Source organism: Lampris incognitus, chromosome 1, assembly GCF_029633865.1.
Source record: "Lampris incognitus isolate fLamInc1 chromosome 1, fLamInc1.hap2, whole genome shotgun sequence".
Classification (NCBI taxonomy): Eukaryota; Metazoa; Chordata; class Actinopteri; order Lampriformes; family Lampridae; genus Lampris; species Lampris incognitus.
This window is the reverse complement of record NC_079211.1, coordinates 99,354,805-99,370,637: the sequence shown is the minus strand read 5'-3', so window position 1 is coordinate 99,370,637 and position 15,833 is coordinate 99,354,805. Positions and strand designations below refer to the sequence as shown.

Here is a 15,833-nt window from a genome sequence, read left to right as displayed (position 1 = left end):
TCATAGATACCACTTTATCATCCCCATGGCTATGTAGCCATAGCCATGAGGATGATAGAAGGAGTACATACTTTTCACCCAAGGCAGTACTGAGTCAACAAAAGACTGTCAAAGGCCCAGGGTATTTTCAGTCTGCTGCCAAATGATTATTGTTCAGTAGCCAGGGACTACACACTGTTCATGCTTAGAAATGTTCATTGTTAACACAGTATAGTTTGTCTCGTCATTTTATCACAAGGATACTGCTGTATCTGCTGTTTAAGGCTTAAACAATCAGAATCCGATGAACTATGAATAATAGTTAAAAAAAACCTGAAAGTTTAATGCATAACTATAACTGGAAAAACAAGAAAGAAACTGATTCATGGAAGTACGAAGTATCTAATTTGATTTATTTTTGTTTCTTTGCTGCTGACAGATTGCAGCTTCCTATGGAAGCACAGTGTGTGTCTTTGAGCCTGTTCAGCTCCCAGATCAGAAAAATGGGTCGTCGATGGTGAGTAGCCCAAAGTAATCCCCAATCAGAAACTACTTAACCATGCGTTCAGATTGTGCTAGTTTATTTCTCCACTAAAAAGTTTCTTTGACCCTGTTCTTTTGAAGCCAATCAGAGTAGTCAGTTATTTAAAGTCTACACCGATGCAAAATACAAAACACAACAAAATTAATCACTGAAATATGCATTTTCACACACTTTTATACGCTTTTTAATAGTTTAATTGTCATTGGGGTATAAACAAGAAAATTACACAAACTGTGCACAGTCCTGCCGAGAGACAGTTATTGTTTACACAGTATAGCTCGTCTTTACTTAATTTTGAGGATTAATGAGGATATATTTTGCATTAAGATATTTTTTATCTTATTGTCCTTATTTTACTATTACTACTCAATAGAAGGGTAAGTTCCTAATTGTTTGTATCGTTTGTGTTAGCTATGTCAGTGTCCTTCATTAGTCTTGTGCTGGGAAAATTTGATCAAAAGAAACAGGAGGATTTTGTTCATCTCGAACACAGTCAGACACCTCTTTCAGTGGAGACGTTCCTTGGCATGGAAGCTGTTATACACGAGGCCCGATTCCATGTGATTCAAACGAGAGCAGCCTGACTGTTTGTTCCTGCTATGATAAGAGGAATGTCAGAAATGCCTCTGGACTCATGTTATTTATAAATGAATGCTCTCTTTAATTAACCTTTTTTTTGTCTCTCTTCTCTCTTTTGTGGTCTGCATGTACAGAAGCTGAGCTACCAGTGGCAGAAGAGTGGCCAGTTTGTTTTACAATCCATAGTCCGGAACATGGCCTGGCACCCCACAGGTACTACTAATCCAGAAGGAGTATAACACAAATATGCACAGTTTTCCATCTTCAGAGTTAAAAATAATTCAGAGGTAAAAATAATTTAGGGGTTACCATAGAGTTTTAATCAAAGAAGATTAAATCAGTTCATCGGGATACAATGTTTATTGACAGAGACGTTTCATCAGTCAACATCTTCAGTCTGAACTGACTGCAGGTATCCCCACCCCTTATAATTAAACAATACAGTGCCTAACGACCAAAACCAACGACCAATTTCATATGCAAATATGAGTGTGACCATTGATCGCATGTACACATGATTTCATATTTGCACTTGAAACTGGTCATTGATCATGTGTGCTATTCACAGAGGATTAATCCCCTGTGAATAGTATCCATGCTCAATGGTCACACCCATATTTGCATATGAAACTGGTCGTTGGTTTCGGTCGTTAGGCACTGTGTTATACTGTCTTGTTTAATTATGAGGGATGGGGATACCTGCAGTCAGTTCAAACTGAAGAGGTCACTTTGTTGAGTGATGAAACGTATCTGTCAATAAACATTGCATCCAGGTGAACTGAGTCAATCTTCTTTGATTTTCTTACCTGGATTATTGCGCATGCGTCAAGATGTACGGTTTTAAGTTGAAATCAGAATGCTGTTGAGACTTAAGTGGAATGAATGCAGCAGGTAAAGTTGTTAAGTTTATTAAACATTATACTAAGTTATGTCCCGAGCTGGTACCACTGCTCGACTCTACTTGCTTTTTTGGTTTTCCATTGGGCAAAAGTTAGGGATAGTACCTGGTACTTTTTTTTTTGGTACCACCTCCGTCGAGGTTCTGAGCGAGCTGAGCAGATACTAAAAGGTGACGTGAAAACACTGCAGACCACCGATTGATCCGAGTGTTTACAACCAGGAAATACCAAAGCGAGACTCGTAAAATTTGTATAATAGTTGATAATCTATCCATGTAAAAAAATTATTTTTTCAACCAATCTCTGTTACACTAATATTGTTCATGTGAAGCAGCCATTTCGAGTTGCCCTTGTTGATTTTTTTTTTTTTAATAAAACACTTATGTTGGTGCACTGGGAGAGAAGGAAGGAAAAACTAGTCAACAGTACAACAAGTGACCGGTGGGGCTTCACTGTGAGAGGGGTACTCTCTGCAGTGGAAAATGAAATCCAGAAAAGTAGAGTGAACAGAGTCGAGTTGAGCTGTTACCATGCAGTGGAAAAGGAGCATTATTCACCAAAAGCATTAGCGTTAAATGGCAAAAAGCCTCCTCTGTTGAAATACATTTTTGCTCTCATTTGTTCGTTTTTTGAACCAATTTCTTTGGTTTGAAAATAAGAAGCCAACCCTGGATTAATCGGACAAAGGGATTCAAATGGAAGTAAACATTGGCTAAAATAAAAAGACGTTTTCTCAAAAAAATCACGATACTTTTAAGTCAAGTCAAGTTTATGTATAGCACAATATTACAAATTTGCCTCAGGGGGCTTTACAGCAACACAAAAAGAAGACAAAAGGAGAAAAGGAGGACATTTTTACAGACTGGGTTAGCTGTATTTCAGAGCTGTTGACTGATGAAACTATTTTTTTCCCCCATGATGGTTTTCTAGTTTTTGGCAAATTAACTTTTCTACTCCTCTACCCTGTTAAATTCTCCTCATGATCCCTGAGTATATGTGTTTCTTTTGTGCTTCTAGGTTGCCATCTCTTAACAGGCTCCAGTACCCTCCAGTTGTGGTCTAATGGTGATAGTGATGAGGATGAGGAACAGAGGAAGCAGACTGGTATGACCATGGAGGACTCCCGTTCTGCATGGAAGTGCATCTGGCAGAGCAAGTAAGAAATGGCAAAATGTACATGCACATTGTGCTGCCTCCTTCTGAGAATTCAAGCGTTGTAACAACACTGCATTGTGTGAGAAAACAGCATAGTTCTTTTTAGATGTCAAAGCTGGATGGCTTGTTCCCGTTAGGGATTGCCACAGCGGATCATCCATTTCCATCTCTTCCTCCTGTCCTCTGATAACTAATGATAAATTATCATCCATTACTTTTATTGCAAGACATAATAATTATAGTAAGTGTTACATTGATTTAAGAATTCATTGATAGAGCCAATCTGATCGTTGATAGAGACATTCTTATTCCCAACATTGTGAGTAATAATATAACATTATACGAGGCTTGCTTTTCACACTGAAGTTATGTTCTCTGTGCCTGTAGAACTGCCTCTCCAGTCAACCTAATGAAGTTCTCTCCTGATGGGGAATTCTTTGCGACCGCTGGACTGGTAAGTTGGCTTCGACCAGCAGTCTCTAAAATTTCATACGCTCCGATTAATACAAGAAATTTACTCTCACATTGGGAATTAGGCTCATTTAAACATATGCATACTACTTATTATGTGGAATCCTATTAGCCACTAAGACCCATTAACCCAGAATTTTACTTAAGCAATAGAACAAGACTATTATACAGTTGCTTCTAAAAACATAAGCCAAGTTACTTTTTTACTTTGATACCACATGATGTTAGCAGAATTAAACTCCTCCTTATAATCCTAGTTTATTGTGATACATCATTAACACCTATAATTTAAAGTGTGATATTTGTAAATACTCATTTGCATATCCATTGGCATGCACTAGAAAGTCATGGAATGCATTTATTATACATCTCAGTGATATCCTTGTCAAAAGATTTTATAGCAGCAAAGGGGGGGACCAACTCCATGTTAATGCCCATGGTTTTGGAATGGGATGTTCAACAAAGACACATGATGTTCAGGTTCCACATACTTTTGGCTATGTAGTATATCTAATGTATAGGCATTTCTTTCTTGCATTCAGCTTGTTCTTGAATAAGGAACATCTGCATTGCTTTTTTTATGAACAAAATATGCTATATGAATAGCATTGTATTGATCGTTTTACTGACTGAATGACAGAGTTTGTCATTCACTTTCCTGCACAGGTTTTCCATGCCTGCTTGTATACTGGACTGGCAAGTCCGCAAAGTTATTTCCATTTTTTGTGTTACCCTATTTTCTTTCTGGCCCTGACAGGATGACTGCCTTGTGAAGGTGTGGTACAGCACCAGTAAGTGGCAGTCTGGGATCTCTAGGCTCTTCGCACCTCCAGAGGCAGGCAGCATTGCCCGAGAAGAGCAAGCCTTCTCCTTTGTCTACCTAGCCCATCCCCGATCTGTTACTGGTTTCTCCTGGAGGAAGACCAGCAAGTACATGCCTGGGTATGTGGAGTTGTAAAGGCCTCATTAGTAGTTTAATGTTTAAAACTATTGTTTATAAAGGAGTCAATATAGAAGCTACAGGCTTTGCTCTTTACTTAAGGTCACAGCTCCCATCTTCAGCTGTTTCTTGGCCAACTTTGCAATAATTTGTTTGATTTTGCATTTTGAGACCCAAGCTGTCATGAGTAATAGCAATCAAAGATTTCTAAGTCTTTGGCCCACACGATTCACTAAGCCGAGGGAGCTGCCATGGTAAATTGGTAGCATCCAGTCTGTACAAGATGAATGTAAGCATGTTTTTATGCAACGTAAACCAACCATAATTCCAACAGCTATAGGAGCGTTTTATAGTGTAATGTAAATACTTCCTTTTAACATTAACAGTAACATGTCTGGAGAATCAGAGGCTTTATAATGGCCTATAAAATGGCATTAGAAGCATCCATACTCTGTGGCATGCACTGTTATCTTTAACTAAAAAATATATGCTCCTGTAGGCATATAGATCCTTATTTTTATAGTTTTGTTTTAGTGGCTGGGAGTTTTTTCCTACTGTCATTGCCAAAGGTATTTTCACAACCTTAGCCTAGTGCATGTATTCTGTGGTCAGGATGTATATAGTGATATAAGCAATAAATGCAAAATAGGTTGGACCCTGCAAAGCAGTACATACTCCCAAATGAGCTTTCAGTTAAGTTCAGCTCTATTGCTAATGCACTTATCTGACCTGTAATCGTCCTCTGACTCAAAGGATAATGCAACACAATCCCCGTTCACACTAGTTTTAGCCTACGGGAACTTTACGTGGCATGAGATTGGAATTTAGTTTGAATTCTACCTCGTTTAACCTGGATGGAAAGGGAAAGCAATGTTCAAGGCACCCCAAAATTCTAGGACATTTTGATTTTGATTTGATTGATTTACCATTGCAAATTAGACTTTAGAGTGTATGCTGAATGGCCTTTACTGTCAATCCACAACTGATCTCTGTTGTAAACTATATAGAAACCCTGTTATTGAAGAGAGTTTGTTACTTTACTCACATACTCTATTCTTCACCTTAAGACTTCTGCGTTTATATGTGCCTTTTTGGCTGGACTGGACTAGCGGGCCAGCCCTACAAATGTGAATTTCACTGACTGAGTGATTGACTGACTGACTGAATGATCATGTTTGACACGATTGGGCCTCTGGATCAGGTGACCAAGAACATCACCGAAGTTAAACGATTGGTTGGCCAAGTGCTGAGAGGCATGAGGGAGAGTGCACACAGTTAAAGCACCCAAATAACAATCACTCTGGCAAAACACTCACTGGCAAATTCACAAAAGGATTGTGCGGCTTTTGCGGCTGCTAAACCTGCACAAATAAGACAAAATGAAACCATGTAATTCTCAAAGCACCTGCAAAGGGTGAAATGCACCACTAACTGTGCTGCCAAGAAAATAGCGTCTCAGTGCTCCAGTGCTATTTGCACATATTTAAATTAGATAATATGCACGCGTTTGCTGCAAAAATTTCCCCTTTCTATGCAAATGAGCCTCTTTGCAAAATATCAGCACTAATAGCCGCACGCAGTTAGAGTGAAAATTATTAGCATCCTCGAGAGTTGGTGGTAACTGAAGCGCATATAAGGGGTGTCACGCCCAGACTTTCCAGTGATCATGGCAGCAATGAATTTAGCCAAGCGAAAGCATCGTCATACCAGGCATGCTCGTGAGCAGATATTTCAAAGGAGAATATCACTTTTTGATTTAGCTGAGACCAAAATCATTTGCAGAAACAGGTTGCCAGGTCAAGCAATTGACATCAAGGATGACATTGAGCCTGCCTGTTGTGTTCTTGGTGCAAAGCCACCATTTATACTTGCCACATGGATAATTGCAGTTGCACAAAACAATGACAAATTGCACTCGGCTGCAAAACTTTATGGGCGTGTTTGCGCTGTAATATTATTGGTGCAGTATCTTTTGTGAATTGGACCTTAACATGGGGCGGATAACTGTTGCAAATGATGCACAATTCATGGCGCTATCAGCATCTGCAATCATGTACATTCGCCTGTCAATACAGAGTGAGTCTTAGAAAAATGAGAGACATCCACGGATAGAAACAAATGAAAGAGGAGGGGGAGTTAACAGATAAGTAGAATAGTTATAATTACAGTTAAATTAAATTCTCTTTGTTCTCTTTCAAATCAAACGTCCCAAGATATGAGTGGAAAGTATTGTTCTTACAACTGCATTTATAACTTTTTTTTTTTTTACTTGATCATAGCTTAACCATGTCATGTGATATGCTACTTCAGTACACTTTAACAACAAATATTACTGGGGCCACTACAGAAAATTGCAGATGAACATTTAGTATCCAGGAATTCACATTATAGACACTACCACTGACTATCCCTGTAGCAAACTGGTCAGAGTTTCAAACAATGACCATACACAGTCCAACCAGGTTTTGACCTAGTCTTGTTTGGCTTCTTAGTTCAGTTTGTATCATGCCTTAAGGACAGGATTACCATAAGTGTTGTTATTATCATAGGCTTACTCTAAGTATCATCATTGCCCCTGTTACCCTTCACCTTTTGTCCTTTTACTGAACAGAACTATCACTAGCAGAGGATTGTTGGTCAAATCATTACCTTTCACTGACCTTTGCCATTTTTTATCTCCCAACAGAGGTTCAGTGTGTAATGTGCTGCTAACCTGTTGTAAGGACAGTGTGTGTCGGCTCTGGGCAGAGACGTTGTTGCCAGGTGACACCCTCTTGTCTGGTCAACATAACAACCAGTCAGGTGGTCAGCACAGTGATCCAATCCGATTTGCTGGTGCTGGAAGGAAGGACATCTCGAACGGGAAGCCACAGGGAATGACACAGCTACAGGTGAGCTACATTGGAAGGCCCTAGTGCCTGAAAGGGACCTTTGGGATGGCTTGAATTTGTTTTTTCCAAGACTGGTGCAGGCAAACTTTTATTCCTCAAATAGATACTCAGTCAGGAACAATGGAAATAGTACATTTTAAGGGCAGGGTTACATAATCTGATGGGTCACAGATTTTGGTGTAACATCGGCTGTGACTGAACTAACAACTCCAGGGAGAGTGTATATTTTTGGAGCAGTGGGCTTTTGTTTTTGGGATAACGGGCTGTTGGACAAATGGCTTTGGGACATTTTCTGGACTATTGGGGTTTTGAAATAATGGGCTGTCAGAACAATGGCATGGCACCTTTTGGAGGTGCCATCATGTCTCCTTTTTTTTTTTAAACCATCATCATACTTGAGCAGCATAACGATTGATTGGACAGTTACTGCAGCACCTGTGCCAGTCAAACCCGTCCGAATCCACATGATCCATCCACTGACATTGGGGCCCCCTGGGTCAGAGAGATGTCGATTAGCTTGACATAATCTATCCATTGAGGAGAAGGCCCCTTGTACTTGGTCAGAGCCATTGATTGGCTTTATATCTCCCAGTGAATTTATTTATTAAAAGAAAAAAAAAGGATTCTTCGGGCCCTACGCAAATTGCATATTCAGCATATAGGGCTGGCCTTCTATGCCAGTCAAAGAGATCGAAGGAATGATTTATTTTGAAGATAAGCTCTTTTGATAAGCAGATGCAAATGGAGTCACATTCATCTTTTTTGGAGTGGAATAGTAATTGGCAAATACTGTAAATTTGGTCATCATGCATGCTCAATAACCCAGGTAAGAAAATCACAGGAAGTTGAATCAGTTCATCTAGACACAACGTTTATTGAGAGATACGTTGTATCACTCATCTAAATGACGTCTTCAGTCTAAACTGACTGCAGGTATCCCCACCCTTATAAAAAATACAGTGGCAAAAAAAATATCAAAAACAACGATTGGTTTCATGTGCAAATCGCCGTGATTTTTCGTACACATTGCCATTGAAAACTCACGGCAATTTACATATGAAATCAATCATTGCGCTCGCTGTACCACTGTATTGTTTATAAGGATGGGGATACCTGCAGTCAGTTGGAACTGAAGAGGTCCCTTTTACGTGAGTGATGAAACCTTTTCCAGTAAACGTTCTGTCCAAATGGACTGATTCAACTGTCAGTGACTGTAAATTTTGGCTTGGTGTTTTTTTGTCCTGGAGCACAAATCATACTACAGTATTTTAACGAGGGCTCTATTTGGATATTTATTCGTTGGGTTGGTATTTGGTTTTCAATTTTAGAATTCGGATATTCTTTTTTTTTTTTTGCTAAATGTAGGCATCAATAATAAAGGCAACTGCAAAAATACATTTTGTCAGCATATTCTTGTATTATAATAATACTTTTCAATTGCACTGCTAAAATGTGGAAACATGATTTCCTGCCCGGATGTAGGACAAAGTAGATGTGCGAGGAGCTGCTCCCGAACAATTGTCTTTTTTTTCCCCTTTTTTTTTACTTGAAAAAATGCTTTCTTGTTTTATTTTATCCCACACTTGTCTAACACAATTGCCACTTGAACTACTATGGACCTATGGGGAAAAATACAATTTAAGAAGTCAATTCCTGAGGTTTCAAGCGCTACCGGTCTCTCGGAAAATTTGGGAAACATGGCCATTGATATGGAACCTGTTTCAGCCTCCCTTGGGCTACCTTGTTCTGTTTATTAGTTTGTTCATTCATTTTTCATTTTTAAATGCAAGAGTGTTTTGTATCTCTGTTTGACTCTTGTTGGGTTCAACTTGTAAAACGTTATAGACTTAGGCTAATAGCTAATGGACTGTGGATCTGCAGTTTGCCCCACCCATTGCTCCTAGTGTGTAGGAAGGGTTAAATGCAGAGGACAGTTTTCATTTCAATGTATGCGAGTACTGAGAAAGGACAATAAAAGAATTATAAATAAATATAAATATTATACATATAAATGTCATCTTAAATTTGTCGGAGCTAGCATGCTGTTTCTGTGCTTCTGTTTCACAGCACTTTGTTGGGCGTTGTCTCAGATTTGGAGCCTATTATTAAAAGCATTTATGTAGGTCTATAATTTATCCATGATGAGAAAAGTTGTCACAAAAACTGCATAGATAAATAAGTACCTAGTTCAACCAAATCCCTCGGGATTACAAACATGCATAAAACACACCAAACCTTTTGGAAAATTTTTTTTATTAACAAATAACAATACAAACAACAATTCTGTAGAATAAAAGAATCCCTAACAATTAATGCCTTTCATTATTAACAAATAATAATAATGATAAATCAAATTTATTTAGCGCTTTTCTAACACTCAAAGTACAAACAACAATACTGTAGAATAACAGAATCCTTAATAATTAATGCCTTTCATTAAACCGAAAGACACGTGTTGCAATGCTGTGCCGTCCATCTCAGCTGAGAATGGAGAAATGTCTGGCTGAGTCCTCCTTCCCAAGTCATGTTTACACCCCTCTCCTGGCCGAAGCTCCAAATATTCGCTGTTGATCACTACCGAAGCTCTAGAGCCCAAAACATGGTATTCGAGACAGCCCTAATTTTAACCACTGTTTGTGTAGTGCATTAGGGTATTGCGGATATAAGAAAAAAGAGAAGGAAACGGGAGATGGAAAAAGCAGAAGAAAAGAGGCTTAGTTGAGTTAAAAGGGAAAATTAATTGGCTATCAGACATGAAGATGGTTTTCTGAGTTTGGTAGGGTTTAAGAGGCACATCTGTGAGGAAAATTGGCCTCATTTCTGTAATCTGTGCTATACCTCAGAATTAATACTCCAACTTTGTTCTTCTGTCAGTTGTTTTTTTTTCTGGTTTTAGCTGTTACGAGCTGTGAATTTTTGTTATTTTATGTTCAGCCTACATTGACCTAAGTTGTCACTTAGGAATGTAGGTCTACTTACGCCTCAAGCACGATACCTTAGTCATTTGAATACGGCCATTAGCACAGTTATGGGTCTCACTGGCAATTGCAAAGCTTGGCACATTAGATTACAGCAAAATAGGTATGCAAATTCATCCTCTGTGCCCTGAGGAAAGTCTGGCAGAGTACATGTGTGGAATTATTCATTAAAAATCACAGACTATGTAGTCTGAAGCAGTCATTGTTTTAACTTTGCTTTAACTGTTGTCTTCCTCCAAGGCGGGTTCAGTGGGCAATACAGAGAAAACGCAGAATCTTTTGGACTACATTTTTCTATGGTGCCTTGGGGTGATTTAACAGGAGAAGATCTCCTGCAGAATCATTGAATTAATTAAGCCCCAAGTTGATTTATCGTGGTTGTAGAAGAAAACATGTGGGGAACACAGCATTTGCAACACTCTTGCTTTGCAAGGCTCAGTTGAGGCCAGCTTTAACTAAATTTAGTTTTTTGAAGTTCAATATAAAGCTGCTTCATGTTTACATCTATTTGTTTGCAGGCCATTTACCATTCTAAATGGTAAATGTAGTCCATTTACCATTTGTTTGTTCATGTTGGCGTTTGTACATGTACGCATTGTGTGCATATCAGCAATTTCATTTTGTATGACCCTGTGCAGGTATGATGAGATGGAATATCGCTGTAACTTTGTAGAATCTAAGACCTAGCAGCTCTTTGTTCAAGTTATCATATAGGAGCTGCATGGAGTAAGTGAAATTCAAACTCATGCCATGTCTTCATTAACTCTGTGCTTAAAAGCTTTGATAACCCTTTTTTCCCCAACTCTACTGACATGATTCTTGCTAACATCTCAGCTTCATCTGCAGATGCTTCCTTAAAAGGCCAGATATACTGAGTATGATTGACTGACTTGTCAATGTTGATTATTGATGTTTCCTGTCATAGCTGAACCTGAGCACATCATGGCGAGCCTCCTCTTGTCGGGTCATGGCCCAGCCCTCTCTGACTGGCTGTCTGTCTCAGCATCAGAACCGACACTATAGCCACAAGTCCAGCAGCAGCAACATGCCCCACGCCAGCGCACTCTGCCACTTCCACATTGCAGCCAGCATCAACCCTGCCACAGGTTACAAATTCAGAGATGTCTTTCTAGCATGGATAATAATGTTTTGAAAAACTGTTATGATAAATATTTTATAACCGATAAAATTGTGTCTTACCCCAAGTAATATTTTTGGCATGTGAAAACTTCCTTCACGAATGAAACAAATTATGATCCTTCTAATGAAAGCCTTTTGGATTCATGTTTTGAATTACAGCTCAGTGCATTACAAGAGTCCCACTGTAGCTTTGGAAAATCTTGAAAATTCTTTTGTTATCAAACAAGTTTGTTACAGTTTCATAAATGAACCAAAATTCTTGGGGGAAAAAAACATTTTAAACTTGATTCAAAAGTAATTTTCATGTATTACTGTGTTAGTTGTCTTGAAAAATTACTTTAGAGTGTAGTGGCCTATTAGTATTATTATATTATGTTGCCTGTATACTATCTATATCCTGTTGAACACAAACCACTATCTTCAAATCCAGTTAAGAAATTGATGCTTGATGAAAGTACAGAATTTTGAAATGGAAAATGTGTACAGGCCTTGAATTCCACCTTTGATAAATCATTCTTGGCGATTCCTTCTGTAAACCAAAGGAGCAAGTAAGACAATGTTTACTGCCTGAAGGAAGTCTGCTACATATCATAGGAAAGCCCCGCTTAGCCATTTTAAGGATGGGAAAATGCTAGAACATTTCTCTTAGATTTCCTGTGTTAAATTTGAAATAAATAAAAGTTTGTATCCTAGCTAAAATTATCTTTTTAGGTGTTCAGAAGAAGCTGCTTAGAAAGATTATGCTGTGAGACTGTTATTCTTTCCTCCAAGTATTTTTTTTCAGGAGGTAGGGGAAATTAATTATAGGTAAATCTGGACAATATTTTGTTGCATGCTTCAGCCTTGAAGCTGTGACATTGCTTAAGCACTGTAGGAAACCCAGATCGTTTGTGTACAAAACTAATAGTGATAGAAGGCCTGTGGCAGCAGCGTTTTGAGTAGTTTTATATTTACATGCAAGAGAACAATTTAAGATGTAATCATGTGTAACAGTTAAATAAGCTAACTTGTTACTTACCATTATTAGTTTATCATAGGTATTTTAGGTTAGGTTTTGGTCCATTCGGTTTCATTCCTTGTGTTTATAACAACACTGAAATCTATTTTAGGCACATCCACAGTCACATCTTGGCCATTGTACACATCTTAGTCATTGTACTCATTCTCTAATGGAGATGTGGCTGTTGTTTTCTCTTATAGTTTTTTTTAATCATCTTTTGTAAACCTCAGTTCTTCATTCTTTATCTCAGACATCCCTCTCCTTCCCTCCATTTCCTCTCTCTGTGGGGTGGATGATGAGGAACCTGGAGGTTCTTTCACAGTCCATTGGCTCAACAACAAAGAGCTTCATCTTACCCTGGCTATGGAAGTCTTCCTTCAGCAGCTTCGGGGCAGTCTGGAGCAGCAAAATGAACACGCCCGGGAAGGTATGAAAAAGACACTTGGCTCAGTCTGACATCAGAGGGGGGGTAGAATTCTTATGGACATAGTATTCTTCTGGCTGTCCATTATTTCCTGTTGAAATTTGTGTCCATGTGGTAGAATTCAAAGTAATCTTGTCTCCAAAAGGTTTTGGAGCTTTTGGATAATTGCATTGTGATATGTACTACTGTACAATAAATCACAACTTTGGCTGAGCAATAAGGCCATGTGATTAGTTTTTGGTGGACTGAGATTTTTCTAGCTCGAGAGGCAACTGATATGCGGGCCATCCACAACAAACTGAATATAAAGAATCGCTGACTTGATTGTCTCTCCCTGTATCCACATTCAAGTGTTGCAGGTCTCTTGCTTATTAAAGAGAGTAAGTAATGAGTGTCTTTGCCACTCTGAGTTACACCTTTTGTTTTGCCATTCAAGGCATCACCACTTTATCCTTTGTCCAGCACCACACATTGTCCTGATTGAATTGCCTCCAAGTGATTCCTTGAAACTTTCAGTAGAGCTCAGTAGGATTTGCCCCCATGGTCTCTTTCAGAGTTTGAAGAAGATGGTAACTTTGATGAAGAAGATCCCAGTAGCAGGCCAACCTCAAATGACTCTCAAGGCGCCAATGGAGCCTCCACAGAGCTCCCATTGGCAGCGGTGGAGCACCAGGTGAAGGTGCTGTTGGAGGAGTGGAACAGAGGTGCAGACATGTTGTTCAGCATCCATCCCATGGACGGCTCGCTGTTGGTCTGGCATGTGGATTGGTTGGATGAATATCAGCCAGGCATGTTCAGACAAGCCCAGGTGGGTTTGTCTTTGTTATTGTTTGTGTTAAGGTATTGTAAAGTGAAGATAGTGATACAACCTGAAGATATTTTTATTTTTTTACTTGCATCAAACATTTCCTGGGACTTCCCTGTCTTTTCTTTGGTTGCTCTTTTATTTTGCACTGATGGTTTGGAATTGCATTACAGAGAACCCCGTCATATTTGTGTCACTGATGACTGTCTAGATTGATGGATGTACTCCATTTGTAACTGACACTTTCAATATTTTTACGGACCTTAATACATTAAGCAATTATATCACACAACAAAGTGGGCATGAGCAGTCATCTGAACAAGCCTGTGAATCATTCTGACACCCGTGATTATGTGGCTCCTATTCTAATGGCTTCTCATCCAGTCATTCTGATAATTATATTCTAATTAAGTGTGACTCCATATGAAATTGGAAATTCCCTTGATTCATTTTTATCAGCGGCAGTAAGATGAGGGGCTCTTTCATGATATGCCAGTCAGTCAGGCGGAGGCAGATGATAGAATCACAAGTTTCACTGGCATCCAGGTTGATTATGCCTGGCTGCTTTCATTGGATAACACGGGCAGGAAACTGAATGCTTACAGATTGTTGTTGATTAACATTTATAAGAAGGAGACTAACCAAGGCTGTGGCCCCCTCCACTGTACTCCATCGCTGTCATGTCTATTCATTATTCTTTCTCATTATTTTCAGGAATTCAAATCAGAAAGCTAGAATAAGATATTTTGGCTTTTTATAAGGCAATATCTTCCCTATTTGATGAAATTAATTCATGATCCTGTGAGCCGTCATGGGAAAACGTAGTGTGGGAAATTGTGGCATAGCAGGTTGAAATTAGATCATTTCACTCTGTTGCATGAGCACCAAACTTAAGCAGAATTACTTATTTGGTTGGTAAGTAATCAAAGTCAAGTAGTGGCAACTGTTTTCAGTAGTGCTAAGTAAGGAATTTTGCGGTTAAAGGTAATATCAGTAAGCTGATCAAGCAACTTGAAAGACTGAAAAAATTGGGTGTACTAGTTAGACGAAAATTAAGTTTATTACTCACCACAAGTCAATTTGTATAGTACTAAATCACAGTTACTGTCTCAGAGGGCTTTATATTCACATCATACTCTCCAGAAACTGGTAAATACAGTAAATGACTATGCATGGCATCCCATATCCTTTGACCTCTACATGTCTGCTAGCTACCTCTCTGGCATGAGTCCTTGCCAGGGCATGTATGTTTTTTAGTTACTATTAACTCCAATCTTGATTTTCTGTCTTTCTCCTAGGTTTCTTTTGTGTCCCGTATTCCTGTGGCATTTCCCACAGGTGATGCCAACTCCCTGAGCCGGAGTGTGGTTATGTACGCCTGCAACAAGAACGTTGACCTTGCCATCCAGCATGGCCGGCAGCGGCCCTCGGGGGCTGCATTGCCCCAGTCTGCCTCCGCCCTTATCAGCTATGGTGGCCAGGGGAAAGCTCCACCTAATAGTAGTCTTCGCCTCAGCATTTTCACTCCCAATGTCCTTATGATCTCCACACATGCTGATGGATCCCTGAACCAGTGGGCTGTCAGCTTCGCTGAAGACTCTGCTTTCTCCACGGTGCTCAGCATCTCTCACAAGTCGCGGTACTGTGGCCATCGTTTCCACCTCAACGATCTAGCCTGCCACTCACTACTGCCACTTCTTCTCACCACTTCACACCACAATGCTCTAAGTACGCCAGAGGTAGACAGCATCCTGGCTCCTCCTGGGGCCTACTCCTTTGGCTTCTCAAAGCCAGCCTCACTAGCCCCTGGGTCCCGGCCCAGCCGGGTATCCTTAGGTACAGTTTCCCAGGACCCTAATGCTATCTACAGCGAGCTGATCTTGTGGAGGGTGGACCCAGTGGGGCCGCTGTCTTTCTCTGGTGGGGTATCCGAGTTGGCCAGGATCAATTCCCTTCATGCCTCGGCCTTTTCTAATGTAGCATGGCTACCTACACTCATCCCCAGCAATTGTCTAGGTAAGGAAATTT

At 39.6% G+C, this 15,833-nt stretch overlaps 1 protein-coding gene across 1 annotated transcript in view; it reads left to right on the top strand.

Moving 5' to 3' along the window:
* Nucleotides 1-15,833, top strand: part of LOC130125546 (dmX-like protein 1) — a 99,789-nt gene that overhangs the window by 2,819 nt on the left and 81,137 nt on the right. Inside the window, exons 3-12 of the mRNA XM_056295134.1 lie at nucleotides 419-496; nucleotides 1,237-1,315; nucleotides 3,019-3,157; nucleotides 3,544-3,610; nucleotides 4,385-4,569; nucleotides 7,254-7,458; nucleotides 11,362-11,542; nucleotides 12,827-13,003; nucleotides 13,555-13,808; nucleotides 15,104-15,821. Of these exons, the coding sequence (XP_056151109.1) occupies nucleotides 419-496; nucleotides 1,237-1,315; nucleotides 3,019-3,157; nucleotides 3,544-3,610; nucleotides 4,385-4,569; nucleotides 7,254-7,458; nucleotides 11,362-11,542; nucleotides 12,827-13,003; nucleotides 13,555-13,808; nucleotides 15,104-15,821 (2,083 nt within the window). The remainder of the gene's footprint in view (nucleotides 1-418; nucleotides 497-1,236; nucleotides 1,316-3,018; nucleotides 3,158-3,543; nucleotides 3,611-4,384; nucleotides 4,570-7,253; nucleotides 7,459-11,361; nucleotides 11,543-12,826; nucleotides 13,004-13,554; nucleotides 13,809-15,103; nucleotides 15,822-15,833) is intronic.